The sequence below is a fragment of the Engystomops pustulosus genome, chromosome 1 (assembly GCF_040894005.1).
Source record: "Engystomops pustulosus chromosome 1, aEngPut4.maternal, whole genome shotgun sequence".
NCBI lineage: Eukaryota > Metazoa > Chordata > Amphibia > Anura > Leptodactylidae > Engystomops > Engystomops pustulosus.
Window position 1 is genome coordinate 77,903,314 of NC_092411.1, and position 27,818 is coordinate 77,931,131.

General features: G+C 42.6%; 1 protein-coding gene across 2 annotated transcripts; it reads left to right on the forward strand.

Annotated features, from left to right (window-relative positions):
* The first annotated feature begins 525 nt into the window (after positions 1-525).
* CHFR (checkpoint with forkhead and ring finger domains) lies at positions 526-27,789 on the forward strand. 2 transcript variants are annotated; one of them, XM_072144451.1, is made up of 18 exons: positions 526-656; positions 5,384-5,516; positions 7,101-7,200; positions 9,109-9,218; positions 9,336-9,395; positions 14,286-14,453; positions 14,538-14,687; positions 15,088-15,226; positions 15,941-16,095; positions 16,683-16,845; positions 17,590-17,729; positions 18,078-18,197; positions 18,382-18,465; positions 19,758-19,828; positions 21,441-21,528; positions 24,880-24,987; positions 25,553-25,625; positions 26,631-27,789. In XM_072144451.1, the coding sequence occupies exons 2-18, from the start codon at positions 5,396-5,398 to the stop codon at positions 26,671-26,673; spliced, it is 1,893 nt and encodes a 630-aa protein (XP_072000552.1). In that variant the 5' UTR covers positions 526-656; positions 5,384-5,395; the 3' UTR covers positions 26,674-27,789. The 2 variants fall into 2 exon arrangements, with proteins under 2 accessions (XP_072000552.1, XP_072000553.1); XM_072144452.1 differs by lacking the exon at positions 526-656 and adding an exon at positions 2,380-2,467.
* The last annotated feature ends 29 nt before the right edge of the window (positions 27,790-27,818 follow it).

Consider the following 27,818-nt stretch of genomic DNA (forward strand, 5'->3'; position numbering starts at 1 on the left):
GGCTATATACTAGGGGCAGAGGCTGTAATTATCGTTTCTCCGCTGTTGTGTTGCGTTTCAAACCGCACGTAAATCCTGCTTGTGAACGCGCACGTCTTTGTGCTTCACATAGATTAAAAGAAAAGTTGGAATAAGGTTATTGTATACATGGATATGTGTGCAATGTCTCACTCGTGTATAAGGTTTACATACATAAAAATAGCGGCCTCTAAATGAACTGGTTATAAAAATACAGTCAAGGCCACAAGATTCTCCCCAACAATGCCCACTTCTTGGGGGAACAACCCAGCCCTGACACCAGAGGTGCCCCGCAGTGACCGCACACCGGGCAGCGGCCACCACTAGGTTTCACTTTCTACCACTGAAAGGTTGGTGTCGCTCGCGTGAAACAACCAATGAGGCATCAGCTTTCGTTTTCCTGCAGCCAGTATAACACAGACGCGCTCATTGGAGATTCGCTCTTTTGGCCGCTGTAGTTTTTGGAGCCGTCTTTTTGCCCATATTAAAAATGGCTGTCACAAGCCGCGCCCACTGTAGGTTTTTCCTAGGAGACGCCACGTTCCTTGTAAGCCCCGCCCACTGATCAGCTGACGCTGCCTGGTTTGTGTTGTGACAGGGAGGCGGCCGCGGATGAGACGGTGGAGACAGAGGAGCCGGTAATCTGCCCGGGGACGGGGTGTGCGCGGTGAACGGCTAGTGGGGGGGCACCGCAGCTCATGACTGGGATATAACGTACAGCTACGTGGCTGCAGAGAATGAAGGGAAAGCAGTGGCAGGCCCGGGGCAGAAGCCAGCCGCCCCCTCCTACACACACACAGCCCTGCTTCTCCCCCACCTACACACAGCACAGCCCTGCTTCTCCACCACCTACACACAGCACAGCCCTGCTTCTCCCCCCACCTACACACAGCACAGCCCTGCTTCTCCCCCCACCTACACACAGCACAGCCCTGCTTCACCCCCACCTACACACAGCACAGCCCTGCTTCTCCCCCGCCTACACACACAGCACAGCCCTGCTTCTCCACCACCTACACACACACAGCCCTGCTTCTCCCCCACCTACACACAGCACAGCCCTGCTTCTCCCCCCACCTACACACAGCACAGCCCTGCTTCTCCACCACCTACACACAGCACAGCCCTGCTTCTCCACCACCTACACACAGCACAGCCCTGCTTCTCCCCCCACCTACACACAGCACAGCCCTGCTTCACCCCCACCTACACACAGCACAGCCCTGCTTCTCCCCCGCCTACACACACAGCACAGCCCTGCTTCTCCCCCGCCTACACACACAGCACAGCCCTGCTTCTCCACCACCTACACACACACAGCCCTGCTTCTCCCCCACCTACACACAGCACAGCCCTGCTTCTCCCCCCACCTACACACAGCACAGCCCTGCTTCTCCCCCCACCTACACACAGCACAGCCCTGCTTCTCCCCCCACCTACACACAGCACAGCCCTGCTTCTCCACCACCTACACACAGCACAGCCCTGCTTCTCCACCACCTACACACAGCACAGCCCTGCTTCTCCCCCGCCTACACACACAGCACAGCCCTGCTTCTCCCCCGCCTACACACACAGCACAGCCCTGCTTCTCCCCCGCCTACACACAGCACTGCCCTGCTTCTCCCCCGCCTACACACAGCACTGCCCTGCTTCTCCCCCGCCTACACACAGCACTGCCCTGCTTCTCCCCCGCCTACACACAGCACTGCCCTGCTTCTCCCCCGCCTACACACGCAGCACAGCCCTGCTTCTCCCCCGCCTAAACACACAGCACAGCCCTGCTTCTCCCCCGCCTACACACACAGCACAGCCCTGCATCTCCCCCGCCTACACACAAAGCACAGCCCTGCTTCTCCCCCGCCTACACACACAGCACAGCCCTGCTTCTCCCCCGCCTACACACACAGCACAGCCCTGCTTCTCCCCCGCCTACACACACAGCACATCCCTGCTTCACCCCCGCCTACACACACAGCACAGCCCTGCTTCTCCCCCGCCTACACACACAGCACAGCCCTGCTTCTCCCCCGCCTACACACACAGCACAGCCCTGCTTCTCCCCCGCCTACACACACAGCACAGCCCTGCTTCTCCCCCGCCTACACACACAGCACAGCCCTGCTTCTCCCCCGCCTACACACACAGCACAGCCCTGCTTCTCCCCCGCCTACACCCTGAACACTGCTATGTGCTCAATGGACAAATCAGCAAAGAGTTTCCATGGGTCTGATCCAGAGAAGGGCTGATTCAGGGATCTGTAGTAATAATGGTCCATAATGTCCAGACTGCATCTGAACCATCTGGATGCAGCTAGGTCCTTCTCCCTGCAGCCAGGACTGGACTGGAGATACCTCAGCCTTTCATCCTTCTGAAGTAGCCCTAAGAATCTGCTCAGTATACCTAATGTTCTCATATGCTCCTAGACAAGGACTCTGCACTTGTCCTGGTTTGTCAGATTTTGTTCACTTTTTTTACCCTTCCTTCCCCAAGAGAAAAGTGGGGACATGATTCCTGTCATGGCCTTCTGCCTGTTTAGCTGCAGTGACCAGCCTATAAAGAGAAGGAGCCAGCTTGTCCCTCTGCTGCTCGGGTTTAGAGTCCAGAATGTTTGCATTTTATTGTATTTGTCTCTTTGCAGCAGTTATAACTATTTTGGAGTCCTGGGCTCATCTCTTGCAGACCTGTTGTATGTGCACTGGAGTGTTGAAGCTGTGGACAGTAGACTTTGCTTTATTTTGCAGTTATGTCTATGTCCTTCGTGGGCATTGCTGCCACATGGACATGTGCCCAAAGCTCTTACAATCCAAGTTAAAGTCCTTAACAGAGCAATGGAAGGAACTCAAATTTGAGAACATAACTGTGGTCGGTCCATGAATCGTGGACCTGCGAAGGCCAGATTTCAAAGACTGACCACGGCATAGAGGACAGGACTCCATATCTGATGCAAGGAGTCTCTGCTTCACTGCAAAACCGCAGCGGCACCTGCACTGTGGTGGTACTGCACAGTTATGACCACGGGCGAATGCCACTAGCCTAAGGGTAGTCTGCAACCAATGCAAATCTAAATCTGCTGTGACGTGATTTGTAATCCATTCACTGCAGACTTTGAGGATTACATTGTGGATTTTACTCAGCATTTCTCTTCTTAAATTGAAATAAGGAAATTTTGGGTGCAGTAACTTTGGTTCTCATTGATTACAAATGTACTATTATATGCAAGAAGAAGAATTTTAGCTCCCAGTTCAGTGCGAAAAATCCAAAGAGTCGGCATTTTACCTTAGGTTTGGCCCATGCTTCAGACCAGATACACAGGAAAATCTGATCAAATCTGCAGTGATCTGCATCTGATCTTCATGGAGGATTTTCCTTTGCTCTTAGAAAGGACAAAATACACCGTAGACCCTCAGTAGATTATTATGTTGTGAATTTGAAAATCTGCAGCTTCCAGCAGAAGCGCGTTACACAGTGTGCACAATTTCACAGCTATAAAAGGAGATAAGTAACAAACCACTGATCATACAGAAAAGAGAGAAAATAAAAGGTTAACGCCCACTTGGCTAGTACAAGCTAATTTCCAGGGGCAATATTTTTGTAAACATGTGGATTTTACCTAAACAATTGGCCACTTTGGCAGTCATATTGGGCAATGCAGCATCTAGTACTTGGTGATGAGTGTTTTATGAAAAGTGCACCAATATACAATAAGTTGGGGTCTTTTGTGGTGGCTACATGTATTTTTATAATCATAATTCCTTTATTTATATGGCGCTCACAGATGAACATCCGGTTTCAAGTGGTTCTGATTGCTGTTCTCGATCCTCCATATTGGACAGTAGTGGGATATGAGCTATGAGTAGCAAGCTAGAGGGCTGTTCTCTCTCCATCATTCGGGCATGTTCTCTACTTGGTTGTACATGTGTTTAATGCTACCAGGCAGGGGCACAGGAATACAATAAGATAAGATAACTCTTTATTAGTCCCACAGTGGGGAAATTCACAGCGTTACAGCAGCAGAGACAATATAGGGAGTGCAGTACAATGACAGAACAATTATATTAGGGATAAATGAACAAAAAGAAAAAGGGATAAAAAGATGTGAAAAAGAAGACCAGCAATGATCGCCAGTTTGGTATTTAGTCTGTGGATGGGGTCTCCTGGGACTAGTTATATGGGGGGCACAGGTTACTTCTGTTTGGGTTTTGTTGAACAACCTGATCACAGCGGCGAGGAATGACTTCCGATAACGCTCCCTATCACACTCTGGGTGAAGCAGTCGGTCACTGAAGGTTCTCCCCAATGCCACCACAGTGTCATGCATTGGATGGGAGCTATATCCAGAATAGATTTCAACGTGCACAGTTTCCTCCTAGCAGCTACCACCTGCACTGTGTCCAGAGGACCCCCCAGGACAGAGCTGGCTTTCCTAATCAGTTTGTCCAGTCTGCTCCTCTCCCTCGCTAAGATGCTGCTTCCCCAACAGACTACACCAAAGAAGATGGCTGATGCCACTACAGAGATACCTAAGGTTTATGGCCTTTCACTCCTTTTACAGCAGTGCTGTCCTCCTGACCAGGTCAGACTATGATAACCAGTCTCATCATCCCTCTCTCCTCTCTGTTCCCTACGCCCAGTTTTGTCTCTGCAGTAAAGTAAACTTTATCTTTTTGCGTTTCCCCCACATAATGAAGTCTTCACAACAAACCCCCCTGCTCCTGCACCTCCCACTGTAGACTGAAATTCCATGGCACCTCATCGGCCAATCACACAGCAGCGTTCACAGACAGCTGCCTCCAACCCCCCACTCCCAGCACCGGCAGGACAACCTCCCAGAATAATACAGCAGTAATATCTTTCTATATCTGCTCTGTAATTTATCCCTTATGTTAGTAGGATCTCGCCATGGGCTAAAGACAATCTCTTACCTTCTCTTTATTGGGGTTCTGTGTTGCTTTTCCATATTTCATTCCCATGACTGCCTCTTTTGTCTGAGTGCAATTGTGTTTGTGACATAGAGAGCCTTATCTAGTTTCACACTGCTCTCCCATTTTCTGTTTAATTTTTTGTAACAACCAAATACCTGTTATGGAAACACAAACTTATGAGATATTATTTTTCTTCCTAAGTTTTAGTCTTTTGTTATATTGGGCCTGCAAAGATGTCCCGATGGTGGAAGGGTTAATGCTGTTCCGCCCATCTCCAATACCTTGGATATTAGCTCCTACCATAATAGCTTGTATTCTAGTCTGAGCTGCTGCTACTGTTGTGTCTGGTTGGTGGGGAGGGGACCTCTCCTGTCTCCCTGATGTATAAGTTTGGTTCTCCCTGCCCCCAACTCATTGTGGTTTTCTCCCGATTGTTTCAGATGTGAATTGAGATGGAAGGCTTAGGGGAGAAGAAGCCCTGGGGGAAGCTCAGCAGACTGCTAGGAGCTGAGACAGAAGCTGCCTCTGAGCTTTTTCTCTGCAAAAAGGAATGGACGATTGGAAGGAAGAAAGGTAATGCTTTCCATACATGTATTGTGCTGGCTGAGAGGGGAGATAGAAGGGCAACAATGGCTGTCTGGCCATACAACATCCATTTCTGCTCTTTCCAGATATGTGCACTCTGACTTCCTACACACAGTGACCTCTTATCACCTCTGAGAGACGCTGCTTCCTGCACCCCTCCCTTCATTTATGCCACAAGCGTCCTTACCTGTTATCCCCTTCTTCAGAGCTTGACCTCTGACCAAAAGCTACATGAAGTTTGGTTGCTCATTTAAGGCTGAGCAGTCTACATTGTACATTTCATGTGAAAATACATGGAAATATACACAGGCAGTTCCTGGGTTACGTACAGAATAGGTTCTTTAGGTTTGTACTTAAGTTGAATTTGTATGTAAGTATATTTTATAATTCTAACTCCGGAAAAAATCAACGAGGATTATCAATAAAGCTTCATTACTGACACCTTACAGCTGAGCATCGCAGCCTGGGACTGTAGTAAAGCATCCAGAAAGCTTCACCAGAGGTCACAGTGGGCAGAGGCGTCCGTCTGTAATTAAGGGTCACCAGTAAGTTGGGGACCGCCTGTATATCAAGCCTCTGTTCTACTGATCTGTTTTATAGTGATAAATATATATGTATATCCATCTGTCTCTGTGCAATATACTGTGCTCCCTCCATGCTATGCTTTTTGACTGACTGTAAGATATTATTGTACATATTTACAAATTGTTTACATGCAAAACACATGGTGCTCAATGGAAACACATATTGGAAAAGGTCGCTCCCCGTGACGATTAAATAGTGTTTCAAAGCATTGTGCGACTGCCAAGTGTGACGGCGGCCTTAAACTGTGATGTATGTATTACTGTATTGCATTACATCTTTACCAAAATGAAAAATATCTGTAGACTATCTTTTTAGGCTTCAATACTAGAGGCCTATGGTTTACAAGGACCTTTATTCTTTAATACTATAAGGTTGTGTTTACATGTGCAGATTTTGCTGCAGCCTTTGACTCCATTCCATAAGTGGTTCCAGCAGGAAGTAGAAGTATGAGTCAGTCTTTTATATTTTCCTTCTAAATTCCCCTCTAGCTTCAGCACAAAAAAACACCTGCCAACTGTGTTTTTCTAATGGTTATTGAATAACTAATGAGATCAATGACAATTGCAAGTTTTCGAGACTACCCAGGTCTCTTCATCAGGCATGGTACAGCAGTATCTGAAGAAATATGAGACAGAACCATTATGTTTTGGAGAAGTATAAATGATTGTAACAGTAAATATTACTGCAGTTTTAGGATAAGAATGACCTCTGATATAAAAAAAGGATCTAGAAGCATTCCACATCATACTTAACTCTTATAGCATGAATTCTACCTGATAAGGAGAATAATCTCTTACGATTTGTGACTTTTTAACATGTGTTATGAATGAGGTGCCCAAGACCAATAGTTCTTAGGTGTGATCCAGGAAAGATCAAAGGTGTATAATTGTAATATGTGTGGAGTATGAAGACAGCACATGGGAAATGTAGCTACAGTCTTCCTGGAAGCTTGACAGTAGACCGATTCTTATGTTTTCTGCTTCACAGGTTGTGACCTTTCATTTCCTGGTAACAAATTGGTGTCTGGAGAACACTGCAAGATAACAATAGATGAGGCTTCTGGGGTGGCTTCCTTAGAAGATACCAGGTAACTGGTTTAATGTGTGTTATTGCTTATTTAAAGGACATGTACCATCAGATTTAGGCTACATTTACACACATGTATGGGGGACGTATGTACGGCCGATGTACGTCCCCCATACACTTCTATGGGCTGACGGCATCGTACGGGAGCAGTACGGTGCGGCACCGTACCGCTCCATAGCCCTGGAAAAGATAGGACATGTCCTATCTTTTCCCGTATTACGGCGCCGTTGCCCATACTTTCCTATGGAGAGGGGCGGGGGTGTGCCCGCCGTGTGCCCTGAGCTCCTCAGGCTCATTTGCATATTTTTATATAGTCGTTTTTAGAACAATGCCAATGTCCCAAGACTTCATAAAAGCGAGGTCATCAAATAAGTTTGGGACATCTACCATCCGTAAATCTGATGATATGAAAGCGTACAAAACTAGCTTCTAAGTACAATTTGTAAACTTTAGTTTAATGCCTCTTCCTTTCAACCTTTCCATATGGCTTACTATTGCAGATTTAGTGATAGAAGGGGCAGTTATCCCCTCTAGTAACCAGAGCAGTATTCACTTTATAGGATTATTCATATGGTCCATTAAGCACTTGTTCTGCTTCATTTTCCCCTCAGAGAAAAGTGATTAGTCAGCAGTTGCTTGTCTTTGGAAAAATAACAAACCAATAGTGATCCCTGTCGCTGCATCCTGCCTCAGCTAAGGGGAAAGCTACAGGGGTTGTATAGCCTCTTACTAAATAGTAAACTTTTATTTTCGGTATCATATTCCGATATTTATAGAACCAGATCTATTAGTGTGGCACATGAGAAGATCACTAAAACTTTTATATTCAGGGTCCCCTTCTGGCACATACTCCATGCCTCTGTGCTGTTGTCATGGGGGAAGTTTTCAGAGGCTGTGCTCACCCCGCCTCCTATGTCTGTCAGTGAGACAGACAGTGAAAGAAAGTGGCACAGTGGGTGATGCCATTAGGACGCACTCAAGGAGTGACAAACAGGAAGTTGTGTATATATGCAGAGGGCAGCATGGTGAGAGCAGGGAGCGGCTGAAGCTATGTAAAGAGGCAAAGACACAGGCAGATATATGTCTAATGGAAAACATTTAATGAAAAGTGTCCAAGTCCTTTTATAGTTAAATATTCAGACATTTCTTTAGACAAAATTACACTCATTCACACGACCACAAGGAGACACATGTACGGCCAATGGCCACACAGAGTGATACGGTGGTGCACACCTCTCTGTACTCTGTGCAGAGGTCGCCTCTCCTCTTCATGGCGCCAGATATATGCCAGGCCGTAGCCATGCGGGCATACGTCAGTTTGAATTCGCCTTAAAGGGAACCTACCACCACGAAACTACCTATAAAGGTAGATCGGGTGGTAGGTAGATCAATAGGACGTGAGGATAGCCCTTTTAAGGGCTAATCCTCACGTCCCCGCAATGTTTTGCAAAGTTTTATTGCCCCAATATTCCAATCTGCTGTCTGCGCATGCGGTCACTGCTCCGAAGCCGGAGCTACACAGGCACAGGCCTGCTGTTCTGCGCATGCGCAGACAGCAGATTCGTCGGACGAGGGCGCGCAGCTCCTCGTAGCTGCACACCGAAGATTTTCGGTAGGAGGAGAAAAGAGGCTACCGGGACGTGGAGTAGCCACCCCGTGTAACCTCAGATGCGGCTACTCCACGCCCCAGTAGCCGCATAAGGAAATTTGAATATTGGGGCAATAAAACTTTTCAAAACATTGCGGGGACGTGAGGATTAGCCCTTAAAAGGGCTATCCTCACGTCCTATTGATCCACCTACCACCCGATCTACCTTTATCGGTAGATTCGTGGTGGTAGGTTCCCTTTAAGTCAACTAATAGAATAGAATTTTGAATCCTAATGTGCTATATACATTTGTCTCTACAGTACAAATGGCACTGTGATTAACCAGCAAAAAGTGGTGAAGAAGCAATCCTACACATTGAAGAATGGGGATGTGATCTATGTTGTTTATAGGAAAAATGAGCCGGAACAAAGTAAGTTATGACTCTATTGTGTATGTACTTGTGTATGTTGGTTTTTGAAAAGTACAAACATTTTTAGTAGGTTTCATTTATAAGAGTTACTCTAAACTGATGCAATTTTTTTTGTAGATGTTGCTTTCCTGTATAGATCATTGAATTTGGCACAAGACAATACCCCAGAGCCCGCAGGTGTGTTTGATATTTTTTTTTTTTCCACATGGGAATACATGTTGGAGGGGAGAGATTTTTACTTGGAGGGGACTGAATGATGATGTATATGGTGGTAGTCCGCAGATGCAGGTCAAACTGATATATAACGCACTGGAGCATGGTAGACCGGTAAAATATGTGACCCATTCAATACGACCAGTGTTGTGGTGAGACGTCATCTCAGTGGAGCAATCTGCAGTGATGGCAGTTACACATCATTACTATGGTAACAAAGCAGGATGGTATGTTGGATCATCAGTGCGAGCAGAGCATAAGAAGCAGGAGTTACTCAGAAGTGAGGCCTCATGGGAGTTGTAGTATCTTGTGGTGGCCATCTTGGAGATAACCCCATAAAATTTTATGAATCATTAAAGCAAATTTTAACCGGTTCGCGACCGCCCGCCGTGTATTCACGGCGGCGGTCGCGTTCCGATGCATGGAGAGGGCTCGCGGGCCGAGCCCTCTCCATAGCCGGTAAGTGTCTGCTGCATATTGCAGCAAAGGCTTACCGGTAACACCCGCGATCGGTGCCGGCACCGATCGCGGGTGTTTTCTTGCAGAACGCCGCCGGCAAAGCTGCCGGCGGCTTCAAACAGATGGCGGCGCATGGGTGCCGCCATCTTTCCGAGGATCGCCTCTCCCCGTGACGTCATCGGGGCTTGGCGATCCGTTGCCATGGTAGCTTCGGGTCTCACGAAGACCCGAAGCTACTTCGGGTTAACCCATTCATTACAATGTGCTATCAGCACATTGTAATGTATGAGGAGTAAAATCCCCATATACTGCCATACTGTAGTATGGCAGTATATGGTAGGATCGATCAGACAACCTAGGGTTAAAGTACCCTAGGGAGTCTGAAAAATAGTAAAAATAAAAGTTAAAAAAAAGTTAGAAAAAAAAAATTATAATAAAAAAACCTAAAAATTCAAATCGCCCCCCTTTCCCTAGAACTGATATAAATATAAATAAACAGTAAAAATCATAAACAAATTAGGTATCGCCGCGTCCGAAAATGCCTGATCTATCAAAATATAATAACGGTTTTTCACTGCGTTTAACCCCGTAACGGAAAATCGCGTCCAAAGTCAAAACTGGCACTTTTTTGCCATTTAAAAAAAAAATTAAAAATTCTATAAAAAGTGATCAGAAGGTCGTATAGTCCTAAAAATATCATTGAAAACATCATCAAAAGTCGCAAAAGATGACACCACCCTCAACTCCATACACCAAAGTATGAAAAAGTTATAAGCACAAGAAGACGGCAAAATAAAAAAAAAATTTTTGTTCATGAGGTTTTAATTTTTGTAAATGTATGAAAACATTATAAAACCTATACAAATTTGGTATCCATGTAATCGTACTGACCCAAAGAATAAATTAGATGCGTCATTTGTGGCGTGAGGTGAAAGCCGTAATATCCAAGCCCACAAGAATACGACACAAATGCATTTTTTCACCATTTTCACTGCATTTGGAATTTTTTTCCCGCTTCCCAGTACATGACATGGAATATTTAATACCATCACTATGAAGTGCAATTTGTTACGCAAAAAACGAGCCGTCACATAGCTTTTTATGTGTAAAAATAAAAAAGTTAAAGATTTTTGAAGGTGGGGAGTGAAAAATGGAAATGAAAAAACGGGAAAGGGCCCGGTCCTTAACCGGTTAAATTTCCATTTTGTGATTAATGACATTGAGATTTGTTGTATATATTTATATATAGCATTATGGGTTTTTGTATCAGATGCTCCTATTCCCAAAATACCCTTTTTAAGTCTAAGAGAAAAAAACATGAAAACAGATTCTAACAGATTTATACAAGTTTAATTCACATTACCTGTCTGTCAGCAGTGTCAGTCCCAGGGATGGGGCAGTGGCAGCCTGTGTGTGTGCCTTTGTCAGTGTCCTCTCCTCTTCCTGTTATGTGCACTGAGCAGGCAGAGGCGGGTTCAGGATGGTGTAGAGGAAGATTGTGTGAGGAGATACAGGCACACACAAACTGCAGGCATGTGTCTCACCGCATGGTGAGCCAGGTAATGTGAATCAAATTATTATTAAATACTGAAATGATTCAGAGTGCTGACCTAGGCTATTGAAACCTGTCACCAGCTAAAAATCACATTCTGTCATAAAATCAAAATGGTCCTGGGAGTGTTAAACTAATTCCATTTTTGTGTACAATGCAGACAGACCATTGCACACCATTGGGCTCCTTGGCTGACATTTAATGTCTTGCAACCCACAATCACATTTGTGGGATGTCAATGTCTTACAGAGGGAAACTTTTTTCTCCTTAACCATTTGGAACACAGGATCTTGAGGGTTAGGCTCATTCACACTAACGTGTGCTCACCCAGGTGAGGCCCTCTCCATAGGAAACAGCGCTGCACGGCTGTAAACACTGGGATGTTCTATCTTTTCCCTGTGTATGGAAGAGCCTCCAGGGGGCCTATAGCCTATATGTCCCTATATGCGCAATGTGAAAGGTTTTTTTTTTTTTATCCACTCCACTCAGCCTGAGCACTGTTCTCTCTCCCCTCTCTTCTAAGGAGAACAGTGTTAAATACTTTTGATTCTGATAATTGCATGAACCCTTTGCATTTGGTCCTAGGTGAGTGCTCCATGAGTCTGAATACCAGCAGGGTGTAGCCAACTATAAACTTGTGAAGAAGGTAGTCAACGTCTCTTAGTATTTAAATGTATATTCCTTATAGTTACTGTCATATATTCCTATTCCTGTATATTCCTAATTGTTACCATATATACTCGAGTATAAGCCTAGTTTTTCAGCACAAAATTTGTGCTCAAAAACCCTAACTCGGCTTATACTCGAGTCAACTAAAATCTTCTGTCTCTGATGCTCCGGTGCCACCTTGGGTCCTTCGGATCCTCTTCGGGTTCTTTGGCTCCTCTTTGGGAAGTTCCGCTCCTCTTCGGGTCCCCTCGCGATGCCAGCAGCTCACAAACAGTGACATCGGCAAGCGGCTGACGTCATTCTGTGTGCTGTCCGAGCACGGAGACCGGAAGAGGAGCCGAAGAGGACCGAAGGACCCGAGGTGGCACCAGAGCATCAGAGACATAGAGGACCTACGGGGGATGTTGGAAAGGTGAGTACAGTGTTATTTTTTTTTTTCCCTACTACAGGGGCTGGCAAACTATATACTGGGAGGCTGTGACCAATGCATTTCCCACCCTCAGCTTATACTCGAGTCAATAGGTTTTTCCAGTTTTTTGTGTTGAAATTAGGGGTCTCGGCTTATACTCGGTTCTGCTTATACTTTAGTATACAAAATTGAAACAAACCAAAGTAGGGAGGAAAATGTAGTATGTAGTAATACATACTCCCTACATAGTCCCTCTCCCTACATGGTACCATGTGGCTAGTTGGAAAAACTAATATATGACCTATTATTCTTCCCCTTAAAAAAGAGGAAGAGAAGATCCAACACTGTAGCACAGTTAGAAACAAAAAAAACAGTAATGATAAAAAATAGATACTTTATTGGGTTCCCCCGACGAAGGCTGTAAACCAGCCGAAACGCGCGTCGGGGCGTTGTCATTCCGGGCAACGATTATCTTTAATATGGGTAAGTTATATTGCACTTATGTACTACGCATGTTCATGCATTCTGTTTACCATTAGGTTCCATCAAACTGACAATTGTCCTATGCTTCCCATATATACTTAAGGCCATTGGCGCCTCCAACTCATATTTGATTTCTTTCGATAATCTGTTGTCTGGAGTGCAACCTCATCTTGTGTCCCCTTTGGGGTAGAATCATTTTAACCAGTGTTTGTCATTTGTCACTTGTTTTTTGATTTAAATAAAGTATCTATTTTTTATCATTACTGTTTTTTTTTGTTTCTAACTGTGCTACAGTGTTGGATCTTCTCTTCCTCTTTTTTAAGGGGAAGAATAATAGGTCATTTATACTCTAGTATATACGGTGCTCACTATTCTTTAAAGTGCAACGCAATTATAATTTTTTACAACTCAATAGCTATTTGTATGTTGAACAACTTTGCCTTTTATCTTTGTTACCTATATTCTGCAGTTTCTTTGCTATCCTCCTAAGTTTAGCAAGGCTCTATACTAGCTGGGTCTCCTGCCTTTTCTGGTTATTCTTATGAACCGTTTATTTGTAAACATGATGGGGAGTGACTGCTTATGGAGGACGAAGGAGGGGGAGGTCCTGTGTTTGGGTGTGTGTTCAGGACTTTTGATACAGATGTCTCCATAATAGTTACAAGATCTCCCCTGTTCCCTATGAGTTTCTCGATCCCAGTCTGTAATTCTACAGGATTGTCTCTTCCTCTCTCTTCACCTCTTGCTGCACCCCCAACCCCACTTTGTACTCGGGACTTTGTGCAGAAAAGCTATTAACCCTTAGTGCTCACACAGCACAGACTAGACACTTCATATAAATATTTTACTTCTGACTTTTAGTGCTTATTACATGCTCCTCCATGTGATGAAAGTCATGCTAGTCACCATATACATCCTGTATGTACACTGTGCAGTGTTCACTGGATTTGCTGCTAGATACCTTGTGTTCCCTCATTAAGTAATCATGGAAACTGTGGACAGAGTGAATTGGACTCTGCATCATGGCAGGTACAGGAAGACATGAGTGTCTGCCCACTTCACCTCTGGTGAGGAAGATTTTTGTCAAATATTTTAAGAACAGAAAGTGCCATAACTTTGGAAAGAATAGGTTGATCAGCACAATATGGGCATCATTCTGGAAAGCACATATGCCAGTTTTGTAAAATCTTTATAACTTTGCAGTTACGCTTTATGATTGAATGAATGATTAATCCATCCTACAGTTTTTCTAGTTTAACCTAAGCTACTATCAATTTTACAGATACCTCAGGAGAAGCCGATGCAACTCAGCCATTGTCTCCCTTACAAGACACTTCACTGACATCAGAGGAGCCTCAGCCATCCACCTCCACATCTAACCTCTATAGCGCACCCACTACCTCTTCCCAAGAGCCACTTTTTACCATGCAAACTCATCCATCCACAGCAGGTTTGTGAAAAAGACTGGATATTCATTGTTTCAAGTGTGTGTCCATAACTACCCTGCAGTCTGTTTACTTTATGTTTGTTCCAGATGCTGGAAAACCACAAGAAGAAAATGAATCCAAAATAGGTTATGGTGAACAAAGTTTCCCAGATGTAACAGGTGACACAGAGCAGAGCATTAAGAAGTCTGATAATGACCAAGATGATCATCCTCCTCCTAAAAAGAAGTTGAAAGTTGGTTAGTTTTTTTCCTCCTAAAATTCTAGGACTGATGGCTGCAAAGTACACATTTGTAATCTGAGTAGACGTGATAAAGAAGTGTATAAGTGCACAAAACCACCACTATATAGAGACCCCTGTGTGTTCAAGCAATAAATAGGAATCCATTTGTAAATATACATTTTTTATCTAGAAAATGCTGTTATAATTTTTTTAGAAAACTCCAACAGAGGGTATAAAAGGACAAAAGAATCATTACTTAGCTGTCCATTTCCCCATAATTCTGCTCCTCCTTGTGGGCACAGCAGTTTACTTTAATTTTTTTGTGCAGTTCATTTCATCTATTAAACCATTACATCTGTTTGTCAATGAGCATATCATTACCATTTACCAATATATATCATGTAATTTCCTTTTAGAAGACTGTTCAAGCTCCGCTTGTCCGAGTAACTCAAAAGGAGCATCTGAAGATGCTAAATCGGCTAGCGTGAAGCCAGACAAAATGGAAGAGACCCTGACCTGCATTATCTGCCAGGAATTGCTGCATGATTGTGTCAGGTAAGTTAAAGGGAACCTGTCTGGTGCAATTGGGAATATTAAAATATTATAGGACCTTTGGCATCCCTATCTGGGACAATACACCTCAACTTTACCTCCAATGCACGGAAATTCAACCTTTTTCTGGATGCCCTTGTTTCCTATTTAGCATGTAATATCAATAAACACCTGTCACTTGGGCAGGGCTTTTACAAGCCGTATTTATTTCCCCAGTATTTAAGGACCTCTTGATTTAGTCTATTTCGTTTCAGGTTTTACACGTGTTAAAGCTCACTTTGCTTGAGCATATTTTCCTTTGTGCTATCTCCGCCTTTTTATATGAAGTAAGACCAACAATATGTAAAGGAAAGGCAGCATTCGCCAAGTTAAAATCATATATCCTTTATTGAACACTGCAGGTGTAAATGAGGACGCCAAACACGCTACAAGGCTTGAGGAAGTGCTGATGACATCAAACAGGAAGTCTTCATTCCTTGTGGTGTGTTTGGGATCATGAACACTTATCTGTGGTCTTACGGTCTTTTGCATTGTACTGTATCCCAAGGTTTCCCCTCCATATACTCCTGCTCTCCTACCATATCTAAATATCTCATAAGTCAGCCATATCAATCTAAAAATTTAATCTTCATACTTTTTGCATTGCACTGCATTGCTACTTTGCTTGAAGTAAGTGTTTTGTCTTGTTATATGTGTAATGTTGGCATCCTTTCTTAGTTTGCAGCCATGTATGCACACATTCTGTGCTGCCTGTTACTCTGGTTGGATGGAGCGCTCTTCCCTTTGCCCTACCTGCAGATGTCCTGTTGAACGAATTTGTAAAAACCACATCCTCAACAACCTTGTGGAAGCGTATCTGCTCCAGCACCCCGGCAAGTCTCTCTTTATTTTTCTGACACGTGGCAATCGTCTAGAAAAGAAAGTTATAATGAGCAGCACAAAGAGCAGGGATAAGATGTCTGGCGCTCCAGGCTGCTAATTATGCACGCCCCCATACTAGGACCATGAGGTGACGTCACGCGAGAGGCGTGAAGTTACCTCCCTCCAAGTTGAAATGTAAACATTTAAAGGGATTGTCCGACTCTTTTCAAAATCTTACAAGTGGCCTGGGGAGGTAAGTTTTAAAAAAAGAAAGCTGTACTCCCTTCCTCCCGTGCCAATGTCTCGCTGTTCCGTGCCTCCACTGAGATCGACTTCTAGCAAGCCAAGGTGGCCGGCCACACTTACCCTTCCCCATATCTCAGCACATGATACAGCGTGTCGGTGGTGCAGGATACCAGGAGTGACAGAGGAGGTGAGTACAGCTTTCTTTTATTAAAACTTGCCTCCCCAACTCACCTGCAAGATTTTCCAAAGAGTCGGACAACCACTCTAACACTTTATTACATGTTGTCCAAATTTTATTATTTCTGTACGGGGATATGTTTATAACATTTTAGTTTTTTCCTGCTAAATCCAGAGAAGTGTCGCAGCGAGGAAGACAGACAGAGCATGGATGCTCGGAATAAAATCACTCAAGATATGCTGCAACCTAAGGTGCGACGTTCATTTTCTGATGAAGAAGGAAGTTCTGAAGATCTACTTGAACTATCAGATGTTGACAGTGAATCCTCTGACATTAGGTTTGTTTTTCTTTCACTCTTTGCTTGTGATGGTTTTCCATTACACAACATTTTAAAGATTACAGTTTTGATGGATTATGCTTAGGATAAGCCATCTACTTTAGATTGGTGGGGTTTCACCTATGAGCAGCCTCGCCAATTAGTTACTTAAAGAAGCTTTTGTCTTTGGTTCAACTACAGCTGTGGGTATTTCAGCAATACAATTTAGAGGGGGTTTCCAGGAATCCTGGAAATCTTGCTGTGGACCAGGGCAGAGGGGTACCGATCGTCGCCCGCACTGAAGTCTTGGCCAGAAGTGTCATGGGACCCACATTGACCAATTATTGACCTTCTTTGTCCAGGGGATATACGAGGAAGTGACATCCAGTGGTCTAAGGAAACCTCTGATTGTTCAAAGTGGATACAGTAACTTCCAGCCAAGCTCTTGGTGCAAAAGATCGGTGTTTTTTACTTTTTCTTATTTTTTACATTTTATATTAACCTATCCAAGGAGGAAAGCCCCTTTAAAGCGGTCCAAGTAGAAAAACAGGACCAAGCTGCAGTATTCAGAACAGCCATAACTAAGTGTATGCTATAATGTTGTATGGACCAGTCTAAATAATTGGCCACTAAGTATATTTGATTGTTGAGGTTCAACCATCATTTTACCTCTTTCCATCTAATTGTTCAATGATGTATTATTTGTGAATGTTGTCTAGAAGTAACTTTTTTTAATCTTGCATTATACACTTTTTAAACTTACAGCCAGCCCTATGCTGTGTGCAGACAGTGCCCCGGGTTTGGAAGACACAATATGCAGCCGCATCCCTACCCGCTTCCCATTGAAACAGAAGCAATGAGGACTTTAGGTGATGCCCCTTCTACCTCTGCCAGCTTTCCTGCAGGTTTGTTTTCATACTTCTTCATATAAAAGCCATAATACCAGTAATGAAAATGGGAAACCTATGAAAGTAAGCAATACCGTAACATCTGCACTCAGCTAGTCTTCAACTTTTTCTGCATTATTTTAGAAATTTTGCAGAGCATAGGTGGTTTTTCCTCCCCTCTGCTTTTTTATTTTCATCTATGACTACGAGAAAAAATTGTTCCCTAGAAAATTTCTATTTGCTCTTTGGCTAAACTCCCACTTTCCACCTATAACTAGTGTCATCTGTGGGGTCAGATCATCTCTGGGGCATATGTGCAAATCAAATTATTATCTAGACGATCGGCAAATTTAACTTTCTTTGCAGTTGCCCAGGAATATGTATGTTCTTCCCAGCAAAATCATGTGACATGTGCATGTTGCTTCCAAGCAATGCCTGATAGAAGAAGCGAACGAGAGCAAAACCCACATGTGGCACCCCAGCAATGTAAGTCCCAACATTTGCCCATTCTATTACTGCTTTGTTTTAGCTGTATATCTATAATAGAGTGACTCTTCAAAACATATTTCCAGACTACAAACTAAGGCACCCATTTCACCTTGTAGACCATCACCAATTTAATTTTTCCATCAGACTTGCGCATCTTGTTGACCTTGGTTTATTTTCACAGGCAGTGTATGTTTGCAGTCTTTCTGTCATATGTATTGGGGATGCACCAGAATGGGCTGCTTAGGCTGTCTGGCTCCATTTTGTGGTAAGCTGCTTATGTCTGCTCTGATAGCCATGTGTCTTGTTATTTAGTTATGCTGTAGCAGTATCTGTACCATAGCATATACCCACATAAATAACTTATATCACTCGAAATAAGAGTATTATTAGTCCTTCTCTACCTGTTTAATTTGTGTGAAATACTTAAAATAAATCTGGATAAGTTAATGCCTCAATTCCATTTGTTTTGCTCAATATACCATACATACTCGAGTATAAGCCGAAGCACCTAATATTAACACAAAAAAGTGGCAGCCGGCTGCCCCCCCCCCCCACCCCACAGTAGACAGCCGGCAGCCCCCTGCCCCCCACAGTAGACAGCCGGCAGCCCCTACCAGAGGAGCCTAGCCTATAAGAAAAAAAAATGTGTACTTGCCTTCCAACGCCCCTCCAGCAGGTCCTCTTCTATCCATCAATGCTTCGGCTCCGTACCTCTGCGCAGTGCCGTCACTCGTGTCATGACGTCAGCCACTCGCTGACATCCTAGCATGTTCCGATGGCGGGGCACACACTAAAATGTCAGCAAGTGATTGACGTCGCTACGCGAGCGATGGCACCACACAAGGGCACGGAGCCAAAGCCGTGACATTGATGGATATAAGAGAACTGCCGTTGTTATTGGGCGTCGGAAGGTGAGTACACTTTTTTTTTATAGACTCAAGTATAAGCTGAGTTAGGGTTTTTCAGCACACATTTTTGTGGTGAAAAATTCAGCTTATACTTGAGCATTTACGGTACTTGCTTTTCAGCATTATTTACATGTTACCATATAAAATGTATGCAGTTGCAATTTTATTTTTCGGATCCTCTGGGCATGCTCATTGTTCTTTTTCTACTGTTCCCTTCTCAATTAAAAATTATAAAAAAAAATAAATTTATGCTGACAAACTGAATTGTTTGTAGATTTTGAAGATCAGTTAAACCTTCCAATGACATTAAAGGAAATAAATGCTTTTCTAAATTCTATAGACTTGAATGTGCTCGGCTGTAAATTTACATACCAAAATCCAGGCGTAAAATCTTCACAAAGTTTGGACTTTGTGTGTTTACTCTAAATGTCCAGCTTTACAAGTTGTGTTGTCCTAATGTATGATCATCTTCCTCAAGTAATTGAGAATAAATGTGGAGAGGAATGAGGCGAGTACATATTCTACAATATTTTCTGTCCTCAGTGTTATACTTCAATTCCCCATTTTGTATATAGGAAATAACTTGCCAAGGAACTTGTATCTGACACATAAGTCCCACTCAAGTTGATGTCATTTTGTTTTCCTTCAGAGTTAAATCTTGGAGAAAAACGTTTGGACTCTGTGTTAAACAACAACAACTATGAGTCTGACATCCTAAAGGTAAGAACTGTTCAGCGTCATGTAACTGTTACATTGCAATGTAAGATACCTGTATAAAAGTTACAAAGTAAAAAAAATAAACCTTCATTAGATTTTTAGCTAATTTATACTTAAAGAAATATGTTCCTGTGTCCTTATTTTCCCCTGCTTTTTTGCCTTATTTAAGCAGTGTGTGTAAATCCGCTTTCTGTCTTGTATCCTCTGACAGCTGATAAATAAAGGAACCTGATAACATTTCTAATTACTTAAAGGGGTATTCCGGTAATATGAACGTCTGATACAAAAACCCATAATGCTATAAATAAATTAATATAACAAAACTCAATGTCATTAGTCATAAAATCAAACTATTTTAGATCCATTTTGTGATTCACAAAATGTTATGGGAGTTATCACCATGATGGCCATCACTGTAAAAACTACTAGTCCCATGATCCTTTAGTTCTCAGTAACCCCTCCTCCCTCTTATGCTCGGCTCCCAGTGATAATGTAACCGTCTGTCTGTCTTGTTTTTTGTAGTGTATGTAATTTTGGGGCAGAATATTGGGCACTGCTTTCTTGATATGTATAGTGAAGCTTCCTTTCTTTTACCTCATGACTCAAACATTCCTGTCTGGCTGCAGGTGAGGGTCATATGTGATCACTAACTGTCCATGAGAAGTCGTCCTGCCAGGACCTCATGATAGTATTCATAAATATATTCTTAAGGTCTTGGAAACGCGATTGTTTATGGACAGATAGAGATCACATGACCCCCTATCTGCGTTCATTCTATGGACAGGAATGTCTGGCTGATGAGGTAAAAGACAGGAGAAACCCTTTGCTCAGGGCTGTCCTCCTTCAGCTCTGCTCAGCTTTTTATGTATGGGACAGAGCAGGTAAATCCTTTCTCAATGGTAGCAAACATACTGCCTGAAATGTATTCTTCTTTATTCCCCTTCTACACCGCCAGTACAACATCTGTCAGAATGTGTAAAATCTATTATCACACATTTTTTTAAAGCAATTGCAAGTCCTTTGAGAAGTTTCTAGCTTTGAGCACTAGATGGGGCTATGCAGTCGATAAACCTAAAGAACACTTGACGTCTTCACCAAAACAACAGTTTATGTAGCGCCTTGTTTGTTAGGAAATTTCCCCTTCAAAATCTTGAGTGGCCTCTTTCCACAGCTCTTGGCTTTTCCTTTTATAGATGTTACTATGGATAGTCTTGTTCGGTTACAGGGCTGAGACTCTTGTCTTTCTATCTGTATTATTTACATGAAACAGTTTCGAGCAAATGATTTTTTTTTTTTTAATAGACAATATTTGTAAGTTGCCATTTCTTTAATGGGTTTTATGGGATTGATTCCTACGACTCCTGGCAGCAGAACTCCTGTGACATGATGTTTTCAGTCACCTGACCTGGTTACAGTCCCATCCCTTTAAAGTGACACAAAGCATGGCTATAGTACAGTACATGAAGCTCTACCCATCCAAACAGGTGGGGAGGGCCCACCAATCTGATATTTGGAAGGGAACCTTTGACAACCCCAAAAATGGCCTGTATATTGCTGTCATAAGTTTCAATATTGCAATTCCACTGATCCATTTAAATGGGATTTGTCTCCTCAGAATTACCTGGCATCCAGGGGTTTAACATGGAAAGACTTGTTGCATGAGAGTCTTGCAGCGGTTCAGAGAGGTGTTTTTAAGCTTTCTGGTAAGATATCAGATTATTTTATGTTAAATTTGTTAATGTAATTTGTTTATGTATTTCTATCTGTGAATTAGCAACCTTTATTCCCATTTCGTTTTTTTTTTTTTTACATTAGTTTATTAAAGCAAAACAGGTACAAATATTTCCATTACATTTTCTCTCTGTGATGTATTCCAGGTATTCTATACACAGTATTTACAGTGCATACTAGGTAGCATTATTTCTGTCTATACATGGGGAGCACTTTTCATCCTAGAAGTTAAAGGGAAACCATCAGCAGTTTTGGCCATACAAAGCTACAGAAAGTGTTAGGTATTGCCCTTAGAAAGGCATGTAACCATGTGTTTGTACTGTTAGTAGCAGCAGAGCTGTGCATCAATGCATTTATATTCCATGATTGTGGCTGGACTTGATGTGTAAGATCTCTTCAGTTGTAGCAGGCTTCTGTTTGAAAACAACAGTGGTTACTCAAGGGCTATGTAGTGAAGAGCTATTATACAGTAGAGTACCAAATACTGCAGGTTCCACGACAATCCTGGAATATAAATGTGTTTTTTGTAGTTCCTCTGCTTCTAACACACATATGTTGCAGGCTTATAAATCTGTGTAATCATACCTCTAACACTAATCTGCTGAGAGACTCCCTTAAATTGGGATGGTAGCAACAAGCCACTGATTTTCTTAATTTTCACACAGGAAAAAGTATATAAATTACATATGTGGTCTCAACATTGCTGTACTTAAAGGGGTATTCTCATCTGGGCACTCACATTAAGTTTCATTAATCTGCCATATGTAAACATTTCTTCAATTGGATGTTATTAAAAAAAATGTTCCTGTGTGAAGATAATTTCTCATAAATGTAGCCGTGTTGTCCCTTAGAAACGAGATAGCTTCCTCAGATACGGCCACGTCTGATGGATTGAGTGCACAAAGAAACAAAAAGTTATTGTATATAAAATGTCCGAGAGTTACTGCATGTCGCACAGCCACCCTGTGGTAATGATGGCTGGATCCTGGTGGTCCGGCAGGACTCTATAGCGCAAGTCTGGCCACCGCTGCAAGAGTGTGACGTGGTCGTATCTGAGGAAGCTATCTAGTTTCTAAGGGACCATATGACTACATTTATGAGAAATTATCTTCACACAGGAACATTTTTTTTAATAACATCCAATTGAAGAAATGTTTATATATGGCAGATTAATGAAACTGAATGTGAGTGCCCAGATGAGAATACCCCTTTAACTTTGTCAGATGAAAGGTAGAAAAATATTGGTGTTTCCCAACCCCCACCCCCTAACGTAGCTTGAAAAATATTATAAAATTGTTACTTATTTTATGGCGCTTAAAAAATAATAATTCCATACGTTTGCACAAATTGACCTATTAAACCAAACGCCTTTCAGATCATGTTTCTTTCATGGCTTGCAGGATTTTTATTTTTTTATGAAATGATGCTGTTGGTATCTAACCTCTATGGAGCAGAAACACAGAAATCAAATAATATTGGTAAATGGAAAAGCTTTGGGTTACAGTTGCATAAATTAAGGAGTTCCTTCCGCCATGAATTAAATTCCTTCATAGAGGTGAAATTTGACCCTTAGTTGAGCAATAAAGGGAAAATCTATATCGCCCTCTTCCTTGTCAGGATCTGGAGGAAGAAAGTGCTGTGTAATATTTCTGTCATTTGTAGCCCCTACTTGTGCTATTTCAGGTTTGGGTAGATCAGTGCATCTATTATTTACATGCACTCTTTCCATTATAAGCTGCATAGAGTAAAGGAAAAACGGTGCACAATGTAAATAAAGCTTATATTAACCCTAATCATCTTTAAAGGGAATCGCCAGCAGTTGTGACCATACAAAGCTTTAGACCGTGTTAGGTAGAAGTCCTGGAGATCTGTTAACCATACCTTTGTGTGTGGTGTTAGTAGCAGCAGGACTGTAAATTCTGCGAAAGCAATGACTCTGAGCACAAAGGAGGACTTGTGTTATGTCAACTAAGAGAGCTCATACAGGAGTGCCCTGTGTGCTCCAAGTCCAGCTACAATTCTGGAATATAGAATTCATTGTTTACATTCCAGCTGCTAAAAACTGCACACATAAAGGTTATGTGTACACAGCTCCACAGCCCTGCTACCTAATATTGTCTGAAGCTTTGTATGGTCTACACTCCATTTAAATATAAAAAAAAGAAAAGCTCCTTTAAAGTGGACCTGTCACCAAGAAAGTCATTTTTGAGTACATTCACACACGGTATGCCCGCCGTGTGGGCATACAGCCGTGTGCTGGAGTAGAGGAGGAGGTGACCCCTCCTCCCTCCATAGAGAATAGCGGGACACGGCCACACACACGCGGAAAGATAGAGCATGCTCTATCTGTTTGCGGTGTGTGGCATCGTATCTGCACCGTGCCGCTATTGCCTTCTATGGGGACATACATGCGGCCGCATGTATGTTCCCGCAGACGGCCATGTGAACAAGCCCTTAGCTGGTGACAGGTTACAATAGCCTAGGGTTTGCAGATTTTAAAAATGCCTTTGTCAGCATTCTGAATCATTTCAATAGATTATATTTGTTTATTTTACATTAACCACAATACCAAAAGTGTGTGTTAAGTCCTGGGGGAGGGGCAGCTGCAGCAATTTAAGTTCTCTCCATGCATTCTTCTTCTTCACATCACCCCTCTCCTGTGCCTGCTCAATGCATATGACAGGAGATTGACTTACCCAATGCTACCCAATCCCCCTTCCTGGGACTCACCACCTGCTGCTGGCAGGGAGCCAGGTAATGTGAAATAAACTATAATAAACTACTGAAATGATTCAAAATGCTGATAAAAGCATTTTAGGTTCCTATACCCTATGCTATGCTGATTTTAACATTTTTAATAATAATTTTTAAAAATAAGTATAACACAGGATACTGGAACCCATCACCAGCTAAAAAAGACATTTCTAGTGACAGGTTCTCTTTAAGAGCAAAGACTCCTGAGTCACAGTGCATCCTATAACAGAACTATAACAGATTTGGTTTCAAAAGTCTCTTTCTGGGGCACAGACGTGCTTTCAAATTAATTTGAGATGTGGCTGGACGCTTAAAAGATTTATGTCTTTGATCTAAGCATCAAGCTTTTTTTTTTTTTTTTTTTTTATATAATGCCTTTTTTAAATTTGTCATTGTGTGCATCATGCAAGTGTTACGGGATTCCTGGGATTTAATGGGAACCTGTCAGCTTGGGACACTAAGCCACCCAGCGGTCTTTATTGACCAAATCATCATATAAAACGATTTGGGTGTACCTATGTGTTTACTTCTACCATTTGTTTAATATTTTACTTTTTCGTTTTGTTCAGATTACAGGATTAACGGTAATACTGTGCTTTGCTACTTCTGTGGTCTACGCAACTTCAGAGATCTTGCCTATCAATACAGACAGAACATCCCCCCTTCTGAATTACCAGGTATTAAGGGAATTTGCTTGTAATGTTCATATTACATGCTTGGTTTTAAATGTTGATCTTACGAACGCCTTTAGGGAGACAAACTGTTCTTACATTCTGCACAGATGTGTCCAGATGTCACTGTTATTTCAGCTGCAGTTGCCACCTATAACCTGAAGCACTGCTTGCCATCTACTTATTACTTTTGCACTTAGGTGTCAGAATGGGACTGTCACTCACTGACCGGTACAAATGGATATGTAGAGGAGCTTTACTCCATGTAATGATAAAAAAAAATAAGTGAATATCTTTTGTGTGTGTGGACCGGGAGGACACATATAAGGTGCACAGCTATTCAATGCAGGATAAGATATGTGCAGTGTGTTCTGTACAACTATAGACAGGCACAGGACTGTTGCACATATACTTTGCTTACAGAACAGCAGTATTAAACACATCGGCTGAGGACACATCTGATCAGTCAAAAAGCAGCATAATGTATGTCAATATTTTAGTCCTATAATGTAATGTGTTTTATGTTTCTTTTTAAAGCTAAAAAAAATCCTAATCTCTTTAATCATTTCAGTGGCAGTGACCTCAAGACCAAATTGTTACTGGGGAAGAAACTGCAGAACTCAGGTTAAAGCACACCATGCTATGTAAGTATTGCACAAAAGCATAGAATCACATTCTGTTATGGGCATTGTTCACACTGGCATCTCTGGCCATACCCTTTTGCTTCTATAATTCTATCAGTAATTGGAGAAGAGTCCTCCTTATTTCACTAGGTGGTTGGTCTGATCAGCCAAGCTTTAAAGTATATGGCTTTAGCTCAGAGTTTTTGATTGGCGTCTAATGGTAGTGTGCAGGGCCGGATTAAACGAGGGGCTCATGGGGCTCGAGCCCCAGGGCCCCCACCACCTTCACTTTTTAAGGGCCCCCCACCAGTTTCCAACAGTCAGCAACTCAGCTCAGCTGAGTCGCTGACTGTCTCTGTGTGCAATGCGCAGCGGCCCGTGGCCACCCGCAACACACATAGGGGTCTAGGATGACAGCTGTGTCAGTGAGACACAGCTGCCTTCACTGGGGGAGATCGCCAAAGTCGCCATTTTCTACAGAGGACTGGCAGCTAAAGTTTACAGGTGGCTGCATACTACAGGGGGCTGGCAGGCTATATACCTCCAAAAATATTGTTGGAAGGGCCCCCACCACCCTTAATCCAGCCCTGGTAGTGTGACACTGGTCTAGTCATTTTTTTTTTTTCTAGTTTTGGTAGAAAACTTTGCTTAGGATAGTAAAGTTACAGAAGGCTAAAAGGTCACTTGTTTTTTCCAAAACAGTTTTTATTTATTAAGATGCTTTTCAGGCGTCCCACCCTATTTTGATACAATTATATGCATCAAATTTCAATTGTTTGCTTATATGCCTGAAATTAGGTATTCAGCACATCCGATGAACAATAGCCCACATCAATAGCAGTGCAGTTTGCACTATGTGCTGTTTACCTGTGAAGTGTGCAGTATGCGCCAGATTCATGAATTGTGCTGCACGTTCTTCATTAATCTGGCGCCTAATGCACTGCTCCGAGAGAGTGCATCATTTGTTTTGTATTGGATAGTGGATCTACTAGAGCTAAAATGTGCAACTAAATTCTTTCATTCCAGGAAATTTAACCACATCTGTGAACAAACGCGCTACAAGAACTAAGGTTGGTGATACTTGGAAGAAAAGCCATCTCCTTGGATCGTGTGGTTACTGTTTCATAAGAGGCGGCAGAAGAGCTCCAGAAGGACGTGAAGATGACTGTGACCTCATTGTGTGCAGCACCCCCTTGTTCCTGGCTGAAGAGGGTGGCTGTCTCCTTCACACCAAATATTTTTGGTGCACAATGATGGTTGCCAGTTTAATTGCTGTTGGGTTTGTTTAACATGTTAAGCTATGGTTAGAGGACAGATTGTGTCAAGTCATATTATTCAATGCAAAATGTCTTTCTTCCAGTTAGGGACAATGATTGGTGTAACAATGATGGGGTTTTACTATTTAAGTCCCCCATGCACACAGCCATAGATCTATCCGCAAAATGGTAGTGCATGTACTATTTTATGGAATAGTTTGCACAGACTGATTTACCTATTGAAGTGAATGGGTCTGTGAAAATAACTAGGCACACACTGGCTGATTCTCGGTGCAGAGAACAAGTGTGCATGTAGCCTTATGCTGCATCACTCGATATTACTGTTATTGATGGACATTATAGTATTGTAAAGGACCAGTTTTGTTCATCAGTTGATTCATTTTATTTAAAGATTCACACGGAATATATTGCAGGTTACCTGCTATTCTGGTGTGCTTTCCATTCAGGGAAATTGGTTCACTTTACAGCCATTGGTTTGTTATGCACATGACTAGTCTGCCTCTCATTACTGTACAAGGGCTAGAATGAAGCAAAATATTATTTTTCCTGACAACCGAGTCCTGGAAAACCTGCTCTACACTGTGGTTCCTGTGTATGTGATCTGCATCACTGAATATTTATGTTGCTCATGGAAAACGCCTGCAACACTGAATGTTCACTTCTGGGACAGCTGGTGTCTAAGTAAATTGTATCACCTTTGATACATAGATTCTTCTTTTATTGTTATGAACGGTCCATATTACCAGAAAATGAATCACACACTGTATAGCACAGGAAAGTTTAAGCAATCATTCTAGTAAATGTTTATACCTCAAACGTTGGATTACATTTTGTTGCTTATCTACTGTAGTCAGTGCAATGCATAAACCTGTACCATACCTGTTTTTGTAAACTTAAATTTGCATAGACCCCTGCAGTGCTGATGTTTATTTTGGCA

Coding starts and splice junctions, on each gene's coding strand:
- CHFR (XM_072144451.1), top strand. CDS start 5,396: ATGGAAGGCTTAGGGGAGAAGAAGCCCTGGGGGAAGCTCAGCAGACTG. Junction 9,396..14,285: donor CAATACCCCAGAGCCCGCAG/GTGTGTTTGATA, acceptor TCAATTTTACAG/ATACCTCAGGAGAAGCCGAT. Junction 19,829..21,440: donor ATGAGTCTGACATCCTAAAG/GTAAGAACTGTT, acceptor TTGTCTCCTCAG/AATTACCTGGCATCCAGGGG.